Below are 18,265 nucleotides of genomic sequence, written 5' to 3' on the forward strand. Positions count from 1 at the left end.
ATAGCTAACATGGTGTCTGAGTTTCAGGCATCATGTTAGCTTTTCCCACAATGATTGGCCAGTAGCCAAGCATTGTGGGAACTAACGTGAGACCTTGATCCCGCCGAAAAAGATCAGGATCAGAATTCCGATTGCGATCGTGCAATTTACTCGATCGCTGATCCGAGTCCGATCTTTTTCGATCCCAATTGCTCAACCCTAGTTAGGAGACAATCGCTCCACCTGGCATGCTGCCAGGGAGCAGGTTTGACTTTCACCATGACAATATGGAAGTATATAATGTAGGAAAAAAGAAAACAAAACCGATTTCATGAACTTAAAATATATTAAATTATTTTCCAACATCTGAAAAATCACAATCATAGAGGTGAAACAATGACGTGTGGGAAGAGACAAAATGGGGAGAGAAACCAGTAGACGGCTGGTACAGGCCAATACATTCCATTTATTTACACACATATGTGATAAAGCCCCATGGCTAGACGTAACAGATATCTGCAAGTCTTCTCCACCCCCCCCCCCCCCCCCCATTCAGACACAATCAACAACTTTCTACTTTTTAACTTCAGTGTTTGAAGTCAAATTTTAAGAAGAGTCTGTAGTGTAGATCCCAGGTCAACATCAAGATGAGCGCCATGACCTTCATGTTCACAGCATGCCAAGGAGAAATGAATCCTGCCAACAAGATGATGGGGTTAGCTGGGTCCAAGGATCTCCTCAGACCCACAGAATGTCTTGAACGGCGCCACAACACTCGACCAACCATGGATCCATGGAGTTTAGGTAACCAGCATCTGGGAGTGTGGGACATCAATGGTGATCCCATCCAGAAGAGACATTTTGGTGACTTTCGAGAGGTAGTGCGTTCCTTGATGTCTAACAAGATTGGATTTCTGGTTAAAACATTTTCCACACTCTGGACAAGTAAATGGGCGCTCTCCGGTGTGGCTTCTCTGATGAATCTCAAACTGACTTCTACGTGTAAAACCTCTCCCGCATTCGGCACAAGAATACAGCTTCTCCCCCGTGTGAATCCTCTGATGGACGACAAGGTCTGATCTGTGGATAAAACTTTTCCCACACTCTGTACATGAATATGGCTTCTCCCCAGAATGAATTCTCTGGTGTCTTACGAGATCTGACTTCTGAATAAAACACTTCCCACACTCCAAGCATGGAAATGGCCTCTCCCCTGTGTGAGTTCTCTGATGGTCGGCAAGACTAGACTTATGAGTAAAACTCTTCCCGCACACGGAGCAAGAAAATGGCTTCTCCCCCGAGTGACTTCTCTGATGTCTCTCAAGACGATCCTTAAGGGTAAAGCATTTCCCGCATTCCAAACATGAAAATGGCCGGTCCCCTGTGTGAATTCTCTGATGCTTTACAAGGCCCGCTTTCTGGGTGAAGCATTTACCACAATGTAGACATAAATACGGTTTCTCTTCTTTCTCTTCGGTTTGCTGGGACGCAGTGATATAATCGGTACAGATACACTTACATTCACCACATTCCAGGCACGAAAACCGTTTCCTCTTTCCTTCGTGAACTTTCTGATGTGCAATAAGACCGGACTTCTGGGTAAAACACTTCTCACATTCCAAACATGAAAATGGCTTCTCCCCCGTGTGAATTCTCTGATGTGCCACAAGAACAGATTTCTTCGTAAAACTTTTCCCACATTCCATACATGGAAAAGGCCTCTCCCCCGTGTGAGTTCTCTGATGGTCGACCAGCACAGACTTCTTCTTAAAACACTTGCCACATTCTGTACATATATAAGCGCTAAGTCCCAGGTGCGATCTCTGATGTTTCGCCAACATGGCCTTCTTAGTAAAACATTTCCCACATTCAAAACATATCAGTGGCTTCTGCTCGGCGTGGATTCTCAGATGTTTCACCAGAACAGATTTTTTGCTAAAAGGCTTCCCGCATTCGGAACATGAATATGGCTTCTCCCCCATGTGGAACTTGAGATGTTCTATGAGATAGGATTTCTGAGAAAACGATTTGCCGCACTCGTCGCATATAAAGGGTCGATCTCCATTGTGCGTTTTTTTATGTTTAAACAGATTTTCTCTGTGCATGAAACACTTCCCACATTCCGGGCAGGCGAAGGGCTTCTCTCCCGTGTGAAATCTCTGATGTTCTATAAGACGGAATTTGAACGTAAACGATTTTCCGCAGTCGGCACAGAAAAAAGGCCTCGTGTGGCTTCTCTTATGTCTCAAAAGATTTGCCCTCCGGGCAAAACGTCTGCCGCATTCAGAACAAGGGAATATCTTAAACACTCTGTGATTGGGGTCAGGTGTAAAGCTGTGCGTCTTCTCAGGATGGCCCTCAGGATATAAGGGATCGGAGAATGGAGCGGGACCATGATGCATGTTCAGCATCAATGGGTCTTCGTAACAAAAATCTGGAGCGATGTTATCTTCTGTTTCATAATCTGGAGGTAGAAGGTTTTCTCCACCTGGGATATGGCAACCTGATGAAAATGAAAGCCATGTTAGTTATTGCTTTCTAGGTATCAAGGAAAAAAAGAAGGATATTTGGATGTTAAGACCTCGTTGACTGGTAAGGCCAATCAGTGAAGGGCCTGAATGTCACTGCCTGTTATGTCATGGGTCCTGAGCCCTGCATAACGCCGGAAGAGAAACGGGAGAGTAAAGAAACCATTGCTCCGGGACAACACTGGAGCAACGGGGAGAGGTGAGCATGTATTTTTTTTTTCCACTGCCCCCACCAGATTTAAACTTTAAAAGTTTACCCTGGACAACCCCTTTAATATAGATGGATTTTCTAAAACCATGATGGACTCATAGGTCGTCCCATGAACTTTATTACTGAGCAATGGTGGACTTGGCCTTGTAGACGACCATTCTCTTACACGGAGTACTCACACTACAAGGCAAGGGGATGGATAACACACAGAGTGGTCATCAAATAGCACAAGACCCTAAACAGAGTTGTCCACCACTGACCTCTGTACTGTGCGCCATTACCATGGAGTCACTGTACAAGGACGTGTATGCAGCGCTCATTCCTCACCTTGGCCGATATCTACAGGGATCTGCTCCTCCTTACACGGACGGTGGCCCATCACATATGTCTCACCTTCATCCACAACCTCAACTTTAATATCAATTAAATCTTCACCCTGCAGCAACATGAGGAACAGAAAAGTGAATGTTTAACCGAGGAGACACGTAGGAGAAATCTTTAAGGAACCTAACTGAGTATGTGGGGAACACTCCAGCCTCACATACCTGAGAATCCTGCGGGACATCGAGATTTCCTTCTAGACAATCCTGGGAATACAATGGACATCTCTCTGGTGAATGTCTCTCACTGGATTCACCTGTAGGACATACATTGTGGGTTAATACAGTGCGTATACGAGAGGGTACCCAAAAGTTTCAAGAAAAGTTGTTTTTGAAGCGTGTATTTATTTTTTTGTACAAAATTCCTTCAATCTCCTTCAAAGTCCTCTCCTTTAGTGGCAATACACTTGTCAAATCTCGTCTGCCATTGTTCAAAAAATTTTTTTAAACTCATCTACTTTGATGTGTGCAAGCGCCTACGTTGTTTTCCTCTTCACCTCCTCCACGTCGGCGAAACGCTTCCCCTTCAGGTTCCTCTTCATTCGTGGGAATAAAAAAAAGTCACTGTGAGCCATATCGGGTGAATAGGGTGGGTGGGGCAAGACAGCCATGCCATTTCTTGCCATGAAAGTGGTCATCGAGATGGCGGTGTGGGCTGGGGCATTGTCGTGGTGGAAAAACCAATCACCAGACTACCACATTTCGGGCCTTTTTCGCCGCACACTGTTGCGCAACCTCGAGAACCCCCAAGTAGAAAATCTGGTTGACGGTCTGACCTGTTGGAACGAATTCCGAGTGCACAATCCCTTTTTACATCGAAAAAACAAATGACCATTGTCTTCACATCGGACTTCACTTGATGAACCTTTTTGACGCGGGTCGAGGATGACGTCTTTCAAAGGCTTTCCGGGTCGTAAGCATAGAACCAAGACTCATCTCCCGTAATAATTTTAGAAAAAAATTCTGGGTCGGTTTCGGCATGTTCTTTCATGGCACGGCACTTTCATAGTTTCGATGCGACGCTCTTTCTGTTGATCCATCAAGAGCCGCGGCACAAACTTTGCAGCGACCCGTGACATGCCCAAATCCTCCGGTAAAATGCGCTGAATCGAGCTCTGATTCACTCCAGACAACTCTTCGAGTTCTTCAATGGTTCGTCGTCGATCTTCACGCACGAGCTCGTTGATTTTTTTGGACACTTTCGTCCGTTCGGGAAGTTGACGGACGTCCAGAACGCGGTTGATCATCAATTGACATTTCATCATTTTTAAAGCGGGTGAACCACGAGTAAACTTGAGCTTGACACATAGCGTCATCCTTGTAAGCGGTCTTCAACATTTGAACGGTTTCCGATGCTTTTTTTTCCCAAGTAGAAAGCAAAACTTCACAGCCGCGCTGCTCATAAAACTCCTCCATGAAGAAAAACGACGGCTGGACAAAACAGCTCTTGCAAGAAAATTCACTGCGGGTAGATGAAACTTTCCGCATTAACGCTGCTTGGGACACTGACTGAGAAGGCGTGGTTGAACAAATAAGTAGCTGCAGAATCCCGTACTACGAAAACAGCCTCATTCTGGAAACTTTTGGGTCCCCCCTCGTATGTGATGTGAGATGATGGGGGGGGGGGGTAATGGGGAGTCTAGAGCACCCCAAAAACAACCAGTAACTTACACTGCTGGTCAGGCCTCGAAAATATCTCCTCTTCTTCTTCATCGATAACTTCAACTTTAATGTGAAGCAGATCTTCATCCTAAACAGACAGCAAAATAAATCATTAAAAAATAACTTTGTCTAATGACTCGACGTTAAAGGTATTCTACCATTAAAATCGAATATTTTCTCGCTAACACGTAGGGATAGCCTTAGAAAAGACTATTCTTCTCCTACCTTTAGAGGTCTTCTCTGCGATGCCGTTCCGTAGAAATCTCGGTTTTAGCTGGTATGCAAGAGAACTATCCAGCACCGCTTCCATCTTCTTCAGGAACGTCCTTTTCATGCGTCTTCTTCCGGGGGTTAGTTTCAAACATCTAGGCCCCGGGCAAAGCCGACTGCGCATGCCCACTGGCCACAAGAAAATGGTCGCTTACACATTATTGTAAGTGGCCATTTTCTTGTGGGTGGCGGGCATGCGCGGCCAGAGGCCTAGAAGTTTGAAGCCAACCCCCGGAAGAAGACACAGGAAGAGGACGTTCCTGAGGAAGATGGAGGTGGCACTGGAAAGTTCTCCTGCAGCATTGGGGACACCCACAGTGCTGTTTGAGCGCCAGCGACCGTCCCCAGAAGCTGCGAGAGAACTCTTTTACATACCAGCGAAAACCGGGATTTCTACGGAACAGCGGTGCAGAGTATTCTTCCTAAGGCTATCCCTACTTGTTAGCGAGAAAATATTTGATTTTAATGGTAGAATCCCTTTAATAATAATCAAGTAGTTGGTCAGACCTCCAATCCATCTACCTGATCATCCTGCGGGACATCACGATCTTCTCCAGGACAGTCCGGGGTATACAGAGGACAGTTCGGGGGGTTTCTCTCACTGGATCCATCTGTAGGGGACACACAGTGACTGAATACATTGTGTATATGTGATTGGGGGGGGGGGGGATCTAGGGGCCCCTCCATACTGCTCTCTACCATCACTCCTCTTATCTGGTGATGTGAGGGTCAGATCATGGGGGGGGGGGGGGATCTAGGAGCCCCTCCATACTGCTCTCTACCATCACTCCTCTTACCTGGTGATGTGAGGGTCAGATGATGGGGGGGGATCTAGGGGCCCCTCCATACTGCTCTCTACCATCACTCCTCTTACCTGGTGATGTGGGGGTCAGATGATGGGGAGGATCTAGGGGCCCCTCCATACTCCTCTCTACCATCTCTCCTCTTACCTGGTGATGTGGGGGTCAGATGATGGGGGGGGGGATCTAGGGGCCCCTCCATACTGCTCTCTACATCTCTCCTCTTACCTGGTGATGTGAGGGTCAGATGATGGTGGGGGGGATCTAGGGGCCCCTCCATACTGCTCTCTACCATCTCTCCTCTTACCTGGTGATGTGAGGGTCTGGTGGTCGTCCATCATCACCTCCTTGTACAGATCCTTGTGTCCTTCTAAATACTCCCACTCCTCCATGGAGAAATAGACGGTGACATCCTGACACCTTATAGGAACCTGACAACACAATGACACCGTCCTCATCATCCTCCAGACACATCATCCCTTGTGTTAGTGTCTAATGTCCCAGCATTCCCAGCAGCGCTCACCTCTCCGCTCAGCAGACAGATCATCTTGTTGGTCAGCTCCAGGATCTTCTGCTCGTTGTTGCTCTCAGGTGTCAGTGAGTGAGGTGAAGGCTCCATGATGGGGCTCAGACTCCTACTCCATCCTCCTGACACATGGGGGCGGCTGCTGGGGGTCACATACTTATCAGATGTCTTCTTCACTACTGTGTAGTCCTGAGTATGGAGAGACCCTGATAAATATCACTATAGACATTCCCACAATCCCTCACCTCTCCGCTCCTGTGTTATTACTAGAGAGAAGAGTCAGCTCATGGGACAGATTTCCCACAATCCCTCACCTCTCCGCTCAGCAGGTAGATGATCTCCAGGGCCAGGTTTAGTAAGTTCTCATGTACCATGCTCCTGTGCTTGTCCGTCTTTGGGGGGTCTTTTTGCTTCCTCCACAAGACAGTAGGACTCTTTCTATGCGGAGACTCCATCTGGGGGGATCTTGTATTGTGGGAACCTATACATAAAGAAAGCAGAGTCGGGTCACAAAGTGAAGGACGACCCCGTGAGCGAGCGCAGCCCGGATTAGAAATATGTGATGAAATATTGACAAAAAATATTGGCATTTCTTCTTTGAGCAGATCTGGTTCTTCCCCCATCACTTCTGCGGGATGTGCAATACTCCAACATGGTGTGGAATGTAGGTATATATTATATATAGATTGTAAAAGATTCATCTCACCCATAAGATGAAAACAATTAAAGACGATGTGTTCCTGGGAGACTCGGAAACTATACTCGCACACACACGTCAGGTGCCAGCTGTATTATATACCTGCACCTCATCTGGCATTACCTCCAGGGTCAGTCACTACTTGGAGTATATACAGCCTTCCTGCCCCAATCTATAACTCTCATTACCCCCTCCCCCGCCTTAGCACACTCAGGTATTTATCCTGTATCTCTGATGTAATAAAAACCATAACAGTTATATTTCTGGGCTGTACACTCCCTGGGCCACTTTTCCCCCATTCACAAAGTGGGGCGCGCGAGACACAGAACAGGGGTTACAGTGCACGTTCACCACAAGAAAAGGCCAATATCACCTCTCTACACTAGAATACTTAGCGGAGGGCTTGCCAAGCCCCCCCATGCCTTTGTGATCTTCATACACACACGGTATATACACATACTGGTGTATGGTACGTGAAGGACCTTCGTCACGTGGTTGAAGGTCCTGCAGAATTCTAGATGCCGGGTATCTTTAGCATCTAAGGCTTTTGGCAGTAGAAGACAAGAAGTCATCTGGTCAGGGAAAACCAGTAGTCAGAAAGACTAGGATGGAGGACGCCTGATTGGGGAGGGGTAAAAAGAGCACAACGCTCAGGCCAATTCTGCGTCAATAGTTCTAGAAAACTATTGTATGTAATGGAGTCCTGGAGGTGGCCATAATAATCTAGTAAGTTGTGTCTCCGAGAAAACGAAGAAGCGGGCCTAACCTACATGAACTCCCGAGACAAGCGTCTGATGGGCATGTGCCACGTTCTGCGGGAAATACTTGCTGGGTGTCGTAAGAGGAAGCGGATTTGATCTTGTACATAGCATCTAAGGGGTTAACCAGCCGCCTGTTTTCACCGATGTCGCTGGGTCTTAGTGGCAGATTTTGCACAAAGATCAGGAAGTTCAGGGATGACAAGTCGGCGTAAGGGCTCGATATGTTCCTCTGATAATAAGCCATGACAAGACTCCAGGAGGAGAACATAAGTGTGACAGGGGTGAAGGCGCCCGTCACCCCGAAAAGGGCAGACTGTAAGGGATTACTGTTCACCTGGGCTGACGTCTTCAGCCTCCTCTTCTTCACAATGGAGATCTGGAGTAATGCAGGTCTTGTCTTTACCAGCTTGAGCTTCAGACTTCTGATCGAGCAAGCCATCTCCTGCAATCTTCTGTGGATGGACATCAGGACAGGCAGCCGAAAGATTGAAGAGAGCAGAAGACCTTTCAGTAATTTTTAGATGGATGAGGCAAATCCTCAACATATAGAAACTGCTGATAACATGTCACGTACAGAGACCACCAATCCAAACTGCAGTGGTAAACCGTCATATGTAGGGCGGCACCATGAGAAATGGGTGGGGTCTCCTGAAAGAAGTTTTACTGTACGTGGGATTTCATTTAGGTAGGTTTGTTCAGTTCTCTCTACCTGTAGGACATCACCATCTTCTTCTGGACAATCCTTGGAATACAAAGGACGGGGACATCTCCCTGATGGGTTTCTTTCACGGGATCCATCTGTAGGACACACACAGTGACTGAATACATTGTGTATATGGGATGGTCAGATGGAGGGGGGATCTAGGGGCCCCTCCATACTCCTCTCTACCATCTCTCCTCTTACCTGGTGATGTGAGGGTCAGATGATGGGGGGGGGGGATCTAGGGGCCCCTCCATACTGCTCTCTACCATCTCTCCTCTTACCTGGTGATGTGAGGGTCAGATGATGGGGGGGGGGATCTAGGGGCCCCTCCATACTGCTCTCTACCATCACTCCTCTTACCTGGTGATGTGAGGGTCTGGGGGTCGTCCATCATCACCTCCTTGTACAGATCCTTGTGTCCTTCTAAATACTCCCACTCCTCCATGGAGAAATAGACGGTGACATCCTGACACCTTATAGGAACCTGACAACACAATGATACCGTCCTCATCATCCTCCAGACACATCATCCCTTGTGTTAGTGTCTAATGTCCCAGCATTCCCAGCAGCGCTCACCTCTCCGCTCAGCAGACAGATCATCTTGTTGGTCAGCTCCAGGATCTTCTGCTCGTTGTTGCTCTCAGGTATCAGTGAGTGAGGTGAAGGCTCCATGATGGGGCTCGGGCTCCTGCTCCATCCTCCTGACACATGGGGGGGGCGGCTGCTGGGGGTCACATACTTATCAGATGTCTTCTTCACTACTGTGTAGTCCTGAGTATGGAGAGACCCTGATAAATATCACTATAGACATTCCCACAATCCCTCACCTCTCCTGTGTTATTACTAGAGATAAGAGTCAGCTCATGGGACAGATTTCCCACAATCCCTCACCTCTCCGCTCAGCAGGTAGATGATCTCCAGGCTCAGGTTTAGTATACAGTCAGTCATCTTAGTTCTGGATTTATTCATCAAGTGAAGATCAGTCAAGGAGTTGTCCATGGTCTTTTGAAGGAGATTATGAGGATTCTTCACCACACAAGCTTCTGTACTGGAGGAACATGAATGAAAATTCTTATCCTCAAAACCGTAAAGAAATCTGGTTAGTTTAGAGATAGACTTGGCCTGAGGTCAGACATGACTGGTCACCTCCCAAATGTCTTCTAGAAAGAAATGACAGGTGGAAGTGAAAAAAAGACTCTACGAGTTTCGTAAGATCAGAGGACACAAGGCTTGTAGACCGTTGAGCTGAAAGCATCTACAAGGAGTCAGAGGTGAAGTGTTGGAAGCCCATGTCCACGTAAAGACCTACTCAGACCACACGGCTCATAGGGTGTAACGTGGTCTCCTCTAATCGTGGAGTAAGTGGTAAAAATAATGTTCTGGGGTTCTTGTGGATCAGCCCAGAGAACAGGAAAAAAAATAATGAAGAGAAGCCTCTCAAGCGAGAAGATCTTCAGCTACTGGTGGCACCAACAGAAGCCATCACGGCCTCATCAATATCAACTGAACGAAACTTTGCAGAAGAGGATCTGTAGGATTTACGCGAGCCCATTGCTAAATCACAAGATTAAGACGAGGTCTCGACGATAGGAATCGCTTCCACGGCCAAGATGGAAATTCCTCACAATTTGTGTTCATTGTGCTAAATTAAGATGGACTGTGCGCCGAACAAAGCTTCCGACTCCGAAGCGAACTAAGCCCAAGACTTCCATTAGGGTCACCTGATCAAAGAGTTAAGTCTCGTCATCCATATGAAAAAGAGAAAATCAATTTGGGGCCAGACAATCCCTTTAATATCTCTCCATCAATCCAGTAGGAGACTGAGGAGAAAGGTGGTGAGAGCCGAATCCTGCACCCATCCGGCCAGGCCGGTGGGTGCAGCAACTGGAGCCAATGTCAACTGGAACCAGCGACTGACGGGAGAGACCGCAGGATCTATACCAATAGGAAATGAAGGCTCTCAATGGAGGGACCCATGGACAGAGATTGGGTGAGGGGCAAATGTACACAACATGCAAACACGTTACCACCAGGAGTCAGTGATGGAGGGGCTGCAATATACGTCTGTTATACATGTCAGATATATCGCCCAGCTGTCTCCATCTTCTATAGTTAGTCACATAACCCCAGCTCTCTCTCCCCCCTGTAATCGGCTCTCTCCCCCCCCTGTAGTCGGCTCTCTCTCCTCTGTAGTCGGCTCTCTCTCCTCTGTGTCGGCGCTCTCTCCCCCCTGTAGTCGGCGCTCTCTCCCCCCTGTAGTCGGCTCTCTCTCTCCTCTGTAGTCGGCTCTCTCTCTCCTCTGTAGTCGGCGCTCTCTCCCCCCTGTAGTCGGCTCTCTCTCCCCCCTGTAGTCGGCTCTCTCTCCCCCCTGTAGTCGGCTCTCTCTCCTCTGCAGTCGGCTCTCTCTCCTCTGCAGTCGGCTCTCTCTCCTCTGCAGTCGGCTCTCTCTCCTCTGCAGTCGGCTCTCTCTCCTCTGCAGTCGGCTCTCTCTCCTCTGCAGTCGGCTCTCTCTCCTCTGCAGTCGGCTCTCTCTCCTCTGCAGTCGGCTCTCTCTCCTCTGCAGTCGGCTCTCTCTCCTCTGCAGTCGGCTCTCTATCTACTCTGCAGTCGGCTCTCTATCTACTCTGCAGTCGGCTCTCTATCTACTCTGCAGTCGGCTCTCTATCTACTCTGCAGTCGGCTCTCTATCTACTCTGCAGTCGGCTCTCTATCTACTCTGCAGTCGGCTCTCTATCTACTCTGTAGTCGGCTCTCTATCTACTCTGTAGTCGTCCCTCTCTCCTCTGTAGTCGGCTCTCTCTCACCTGTAGTCAAACACCATCCCCCCCAGCTCTCTCTCCTCTGTAGTCGGTCACGTACCCCCTAGTTTCTATAGTCGGTCACATACCCCCCGGTCGCTGTAGTCAGTCACGTACCCCCCGGTTTCTGTAGTCGGTCACGTACCCCCCGGTCTCTGTAGTCAGTCACGTACCCCCCGGTTTCTGTAGTCGGTCACGTACCCCCCGGTCTCTGTAGTCGGTCACGTACCCTCCGGTTTCTGTAGTCGGTCACGTACCCCCCGGTTTCTGTAGTCAGTCACGTACCCCCCGGTTTCTGTAGTCAGTCACGTACCCCCCGGTCTCTGTAGTCAGTCACGTCCCCCCCGGTCTCTGTAGTCGGTCACGTACCCCCCGGTTTCTGTAGTCAGTCAGGCACCCCCCAGTCTCTGTAGTCGGTCACGTACCCCCCGGTCTCTGTAGTCGGTCACGTACCCCCCGGTCTCTGTAGTCAGTCAGGCACCCCCCGGTCGCTGTAGTCAGTCAGGCACCCCCCGGTCTCTGTAGTCAGTCACGTACCCCCCGGTTTCTGTAGTCGGTCACGTACCCCCCGGTCGCTGTAGTCAGTCAGGCACCCCCCGGTCTCTGTAGTCAGTCAGGCACCCCCCGGTCTCTGTAGTCGGTCATGTACCCCCCGGTCTCTGTAGTCGGTCACGTACCCCCCGGTCGCTGTAGTCAGTCAGGCACCCCCCGGTCTCTGTAGTCAGTCAGGCACCCCCCGGTCTCTGTAGTCGGTCACGTACCCCCCGGTCTCTGTAGTCAGTCAGGCACCCCCCGGTCTCTGTAGTCAGTCAGGCACCCCCCGGTCTCTGTAGTCGGTCACGTACCCCCCGGTCTCTGTAGTCAGTCAGGCACCCCCCGGTCTCTGTAGTCAGTCAGGCACCCCCCGGTCTCTGTAGTCGGTCTCGCACCCCCCGGTCTCTGTAGTCGGTCACGTCCCCCCGGGTCTCTGTAGTCAGTCACGTACCCCCCGGTCGCTGTAGTCAGTCACGCACCCCCCGGTCGCTGTAGTCGGTCACGTACCCCCCGGTCGCTGTAGTCAGTCACGTCCCCCCCGGTCTCTGTAGTCGGTCTCGCACCTCCAGGTTTCTCTCCTCCATTGTCGGTCACGTACCCCCCGGTCTCTGTAGTCAGTCACGTCCCCCCCGGTCTCTGTAGTCGGTCACGCACCCCCCGGTCTCTGTAGTCGGTCACGCACCCCCCGGTCGCTGTAGTCAGTCACGTCCCCCCGGTCGCTGTAGTCAGTCACGTCCCCCCGGTCGCTGTAGTCAGTCACGTCCCCCCCGGTCGCTGTAGTCAGTCACGTCCCCCCCGGTCTCTGTAGTCGGTCACGTACCCCCCGGTCTCTGTAGTCGGTCACGTACCCCCCGGTCTCTGTAGTCGGTCACGTACCCCCCGGTCTCTGTAGTCGGTCACGTACCCCCCGGTCTCTGTAGTCGGTCACGTACCCCCCGGTCGCTGTAGTCGGTCACGCACCCCCCGGTCTCTGTAGTCGGTCACGCACCCCCCGGTCTCTGTAGTCGGTCACGCACCCCCCGGTCTCTGTAGTCGGTCACGTACCCCCCGGTCTCTGTAGTCGGTCACGTACCCCCCGGTCTCTGTAGTCGGTCACGTACCCCCCGGTCTCTGTAGTCGGTCACGTCCCCCCCGGTCTCTGTAGTCGGTCACGTCCCCCCCGGTCTCTGTAGTCGGTCACGTCCCCCCCGGTCTCTGTAGTCGGTCACGTACCCCCCGGTCTCTGTAGTCGGTCACGTACCCCCCGGTCTCTGTAGTCGGTCACGCACCCCCCGGTCTCTGTAGTCGGTCACGTCCCCCCCGGTCTCTGTAGTCAGTCACGTACCCCCCGGTCGCTGTAGTCAGTCACGCACCCCCCGGTCTCTGTAGTCGGTCACGTACCCCCCGGTCGCTGTAGTCAGTCACGCACCCCCCGGTCGCTGTAGTCAGTCACGCACCCCCCGGTCTCTGTAGTCAGTCACGCACCCCCCGGTCTCTGTAGTCAGTCACGTACCCCCCGGTCGCTGTAGTCGGTCACGCACCCCCCGGTCTCTGTAGTCGGTCACGCACCCCCCGGTCGCTGTAGTCAGTCACGCACCCCCCGGTCGCTGTAGTCGGTCACGCACCCCCCGGTCTCTGTAGTCGGTCACGTACCCCCCGGTCTCTGTAGTCGGTCACGTACCCCCCGGTCACTGTAGTCGGTCACGTACCCCCCGGTCACTGTAGTCGGTCACGTCCCCCCCCGGTCTCTGTAGTCGGTCACGTACCCCCCGGTCTCTGTAGTCGGTCACGCACCCCCCGGTCTCTGTAGTCAGTCACGTACCTCCCGGTCTCTGTAGTCGGTCACGTACCCCCCGGTCTCTGTAGTCGGTCACGCACCCCCCGGTCTCTGTAGTCGGTCACGTACCCCCCGGTCACTGTAGTCGGTCACGTCCCCCCCGGTCTCTGTAGTCAGTCACGTACCCCCCGGTCGCTGTAGTCAGTCACGTACCCCCCGGTCGCTGTAGTCAGTCACGTACCCCCCGGTCTCTGTAGTCGGTCACGTCCCCCCCGGTCTCTGTAGTCGGTCACGTCCCCCCCGGTCTCTGTAGTCGGTCACGTCCCCCCCGGTCTCTGTAGTCGGTCACGTACCCCCCGGTCTCTGTAGTCGGTCACGTCCCCCCCGGTCTCTGTAGTCGGTCACGTCCCCCCCGGTCTCTGTAGTCGGTCTCGCACCTCCAGGTTTCTCTCCTCCATTGTCGGTCTCGTTCATCTCCTCTCCAGGACACCCTGACAACCAACCCGGAAACCTGGGGAACGTCTACAGGATCTCGGTGATGTCATGAGCAGGTGACCGGGCAGGGGCGGGGCTAGCAGTGGGCCCGGTGTGACGTGTAGTTCTCTCCCCCGGGCGGGCCAGGACTCCGGGGCCCAGGAGATAATCTGCCGGTAAATGCCCTCAGGGCGATGATCTCCTCAGACGGCCCGGCCCGGCGCTCCAAGCCTCCACATAAGTCATCTCCGTGAGGCGGCTCTTCCCGGGTTTCTGGGAATTGTAGTTCACAGCGGCCTCTCACTGCTGCCATAGACGTGCACATGGACTACATCTCCCGGCATGCACTGCGGCCTCTCACTGCTGCCATAGACCTACACCAGGACTACATCTCCCGGCGTGCACAGCGGCATCAGCATTATACCTCTGATTAGAGCTCCCCTGGGGGTTGCTGCAATGCTTGCTGGGAGTTGTAGTCCATGGGACTAGTTGAGGTAGTACTGTAAGAGAAGCGCAGACGGATTGTATTACATATGATGCGAGTCGGTGACAGGAGATACTACAGGGGGCTGACGGCTGCTGCGGGTCCTCATCCTCCCTGAGGTAAATCACCGTTATATAGTGGGCCTGAGGGGAAGAACACGGACGCCATTTTGTTGTGGTCCGTATCTGTCAGTGATATACACTGGAGCAGTCCAGGATCATCCTACTAATATTATACTAATATTATAAATGTTGTTTGGATGTTTGTTCCTCAATCACGCTAAAACGCCTGGACGGATTTGCGTGCAAATTTCCACAAACCTAGCTTTCCCTTAGGATTGAGTCACAGGCTACTTTTTGTGCCACTAAACACTTCCTAGCAGGAGACTCACAAAAGCAGGACTCCTAGCCCCAGGCGAACTACACTGCACTGAGGAGGCCACACGGACACTTCCTGCCTACACGTCACTACAGCGCACAGAAAGCCTGGCCCGCGCCGCCACAAGTCTATGCCGGCATTCCACAGTCATCCCCGACCCTCAAACTTGCCTTCCCTACCTTGCTTTGCCTGCTCAGCGGTAAGTTCCCTGCACACATGCTCCTGCTCTTTCTCCAGTCTCCTCCGCCCTAGCGTTTCCCCACAGCCCGCCGGCTAGCCCATACGGGCCGGCCCGCCACAACATCCCCAAAGAATAACCGGCTCTCCGCTACACCCGGAGGCCTTACAATACAAGTGTCCCCCCCCCATGCCTTCAAAGTTGCAGGCCGGCTCCTGGCTGCTCACCTCCCACGAGCCGACCTGTTCCGCTGACCACCGGGAGCATACTGCAAGCTCCCACGTCTGTGCTTACAAGACTACTATCGCGGCTGGGCTATAGACAGCCGCGATAATAGTCCCGCACACAATCTCCCATAGACGGCAATACACGTGCATTGCCATCTATGGAGCCTTGTAATTAAAGGATTGCAGCCATTAACATTTAAGCCAGAACTGCGGGCGTACTAAGGTCCAGGAGCCAGAACTGGGGGCGAACGAGCGTCCAGGAGCCAGAACTGCGGGCGTACGAGGGTCCAGGAGCCAGAACTGTGGGTGTACAATGGTCCAGGAGCCAGAATTGCGGGCGTACATGGGTCCAGGAGCCAGAACTGCGGGCATACGAGCGTCCAGGAGCCAGAACTGCGGGCGTACGAGGGTCCAGGAGCCAGAACTGCGGGCGTACGAGGGTCCAGGAGCCAGAACTGCGGGCGTACGAAGGTCCAGGAGCCAGAACTGCGGGCATATGGTGGTCCAGGAGCCAGAACTGCGGGCGTACATGGGTCCAAGAGCCAGAACTGCAGGCGTACGAGGGTCCAGGAGCCAGAATTGCGGGCGTACGAGGGTCCAGGAGCCAGAACTGGGGGCGAACGAGGGTCCAGGAGCCAGAACTGCGGGCGTACGAAGGTCCAGGAGCCAGAACTGGGGGCGAACGAGGGTCCAGGAGCCAGAACTGCGGGCGTACGAGGGTCCAGGAGCCAGAACTGCGGGCGTACAATGGTCCAGGAGCCAGAACTGCGGGCGTACGAGGGTCCAGGAGCCAGAACTGCGGGCGTACGAAGGTCCAGGAGCCAGAACTGGGGGCGAACGAGGGTCCAGGAGCCAGAACTGCGGGCGTACGAGGGTCCAGGAGCCAGAACTGCGGGCGTACAATGGTCCAGGAGCCAGAATTGCGGGCGTACATGGGTCCAGGAGCCAGAACTGCGGGCATACGAGCATCCAGGAGCCAGAACTGCGGGCGTACGAGGGTCCAGGAGCCAGAACTGGGGGCGAACGAGGGTCCAGGAGCCAGAACTGCGGGCGTACGAGGGTCCAGGAGCCAGAACTGCGGGCGTACATGGGTCCAGGAGCCAGAACTGCGGGCATACGAGCGTCCAGGAGCCAGAACTGCGGGCGTACGAGGGTCCAGGAGCCAGAACTGCGGGCGTACGAGGGTCCAGGAGCCAGAACTGCGGGCGTACGAAGGTCCAGGAGCCAGAACTGCGGGCATATGGTGGTCCAGGAGCCAGAACTGCGGGCGTACATGGGTCCAAGAGCCAGAACTGCGGGCGTACGAGGGTCCAGGAGCCAGAATTGCGGGCGTACGAGGGTCCAGGAGCCAGAACTGGGGGCGAACGAGGGTCCAGGAGCCAGAACTGCGGGCGTACGAAGGTCCAGGAGCCAGAACTGGGGGCGAACGAGGGTCCAGGAGCCAGAACTGCGGGCGTACGAGGGTCCAGGAGCCAGAACTGCGGGCGTACAATGGTCCAGGAGCCAGAACTGCGGGCGTACGAGGGTCCAGGAGCCAGAACTGCGGGCGTACGAAGGTCCAGGAGCCAGAACTGGGGGCGAACGAGGGTCCAGGAGCCAGAACTGCGGGCGTACGAGGGTCCAGGAGCCAGAACTGCGGGCGTACAATGGTCCAGGAGCCAGAATTGCGGGCGTACATGGGTCCAGGAGCCAGAACTGCGGGCATACGAGCATCCAGGAGCCAGAACTGCGGGCGTACGAGGGTCCAGGAGCCAGAACTGGGGGCGAACGAGGGTCCAGGAGCCAGAACTGCGGGCGTACGAGGGTCCAGGAGCCAGAACTGCGGGCGTACAATGGTCCAGGAGCCAGAACTGCGGGCGTACGAGGGTCCAGGAGCCAGAACTGCGGGCGTACGAAGGTCCAGGAGCCAGAACTGGGGGCGAACGAGGGTCCAGGAGCCAGAACTGCGGGCATACGAGGGTCCAGGAGCCAGAACTGCGGGCGTACAATGGTCCAGGAGCCAGAATTGCGGGCGTACATGGGTCCAGGAGCCAGAACTGCGGGCATACGAGCATCCAGGAGCCAGAACTGCGGGCGTACGAGGGTCCAGGAGCCAGAACTGCGGGCGTACGAAGGTCCAGGTGCCAGAACTGCAGGCGTACGGTGGTCCAGGAGCCAGAACTGCGGGCGTACATGGGTCCAAGAGCCAGAACTGCGGGCGTACATGGGTCCAAGAGCCAGAACTGCGGGCGTACGAGGGTCCAGGAGCCAGAATTGCGGGCGTACGAGGGTCCAGGAGCCAGAACTGGGGGCGAACGAGCGTCCAGGAGCCAGAACTGCGGGCGTACGAGGGTCCAGGAGCCAGAACTGTGGGCGTACAATGGTCCAGGAGCCAGAATTGCGGGCGTACATGGGTCCAGGAGCCAGAACTGCGGGCATACGAGCATCCAGGAGCCAGAACTGCAGGTGTACGAGGGTCCAGGAGCCAGAACTGCGGGCGTACATGGGTCCAGGAGCCAGAACTGTGGGCGTACGAGCATCCAGGAGCCAGAACTGCGGGCGTACGAGGGTCCAGGAGCCAGAACTGCGGCGTACGAAGGTTCAGGAGCCAGAACTGCGGGCGTACGAGGGTCCAGGAGGCAGAACTGCAGGCGAACGAGGGTCCAGGAGCCAGAACTGCGGGCGTACGAGGGTCCAGGAGCCAGAACTGCGGACGTACGAGGGTCCAGGAGCCAGAACTGCGGGCGTACAGGAGTCCAGGAGCCAGAACTGCGGGCATACAAGGGTCCAGGAGCCAGAACTGCGGGCTACGAGGGTCCAGGAGCCAGAACTGCGGGCGTACGAGCATCCAGGAGCCAGAACTGCGGGCGTACGAGGGTCCAGGAGCCAGAACTGCGGGCGTACGAGGGTCCAGGAGCTAGAACTGCGGACGAACGAGGG

General features: G+C 53.6%; 1 protein-coding gene across 5 annotated transcripts; it reads right to left on the minus strand.

Annotated features, from left to right (window-relative positions):
• Positions 1-343: 343 nt before the first annotated feature.
• Positions 344-14,327, minus strand: LOC142219329 (uncharacterized). 5 transcript variants are annotated; one of them, XM_075288301.1, is made up of 14 exons: positions 14,043-14,327; positions 9,409-9,560; positions 9,094-9,288; positions 8,878-9,001; positions 8,524-8,612; positions 8,149-8,266; positions 6,671-6,837; positions 6,354-6,545; positions 6,138-6,261; positions 5,553-5,641; positions 4,770-4,848; positions 3,264-3,355; positions 3,046-3,154; positions 344-2,482 (listed from the first exon to the last, which is right to left on the minus strand). In XM_075288301.1, exons 1-14 carry the CDS (start codon positions 14,077-14,079, stop codon positions 780-782), a joined length of 3,270 nt encoding a protein of 1,089 aa, XP_075144402.1. In that variant the 5' UTR covers positions 14,080-14,327; the 3' UTR covers positions 344-779. The 5 variants fall into 5 exon arrangements, with proteins under 5 accessions (XP_075144402.1, XP_075144403.1, XP_075144404.1 ...); XM_075288302.1 differs by having other exon boundaries at positions 9,409-9,565; XM_075288303.1 differs by lacking the exon at positions 14,043-14,327 and adding an exon at positions 12,413-12,440 and having other exon boundaries at positions 9,409-9,565.
• Positions 14,328-18,265: the final 3,938 nt, after the last annotated feature.

This window comes from Leptodactylus fuscus, chromosome 10, assembly GCF_031893055.1.
Source record: "Leptodactylus fuscus isolate aLepFus1 chromosome 10, aLepFus1.hap2, whole genome shotgun sequence".
Classification (NCBI taxonomy): Eukaryota; Metazoa; Chordata; class Amphibia; order Anura; family Leptodactylidae; genus Leptodactylus; species Leptodactylus fuscus.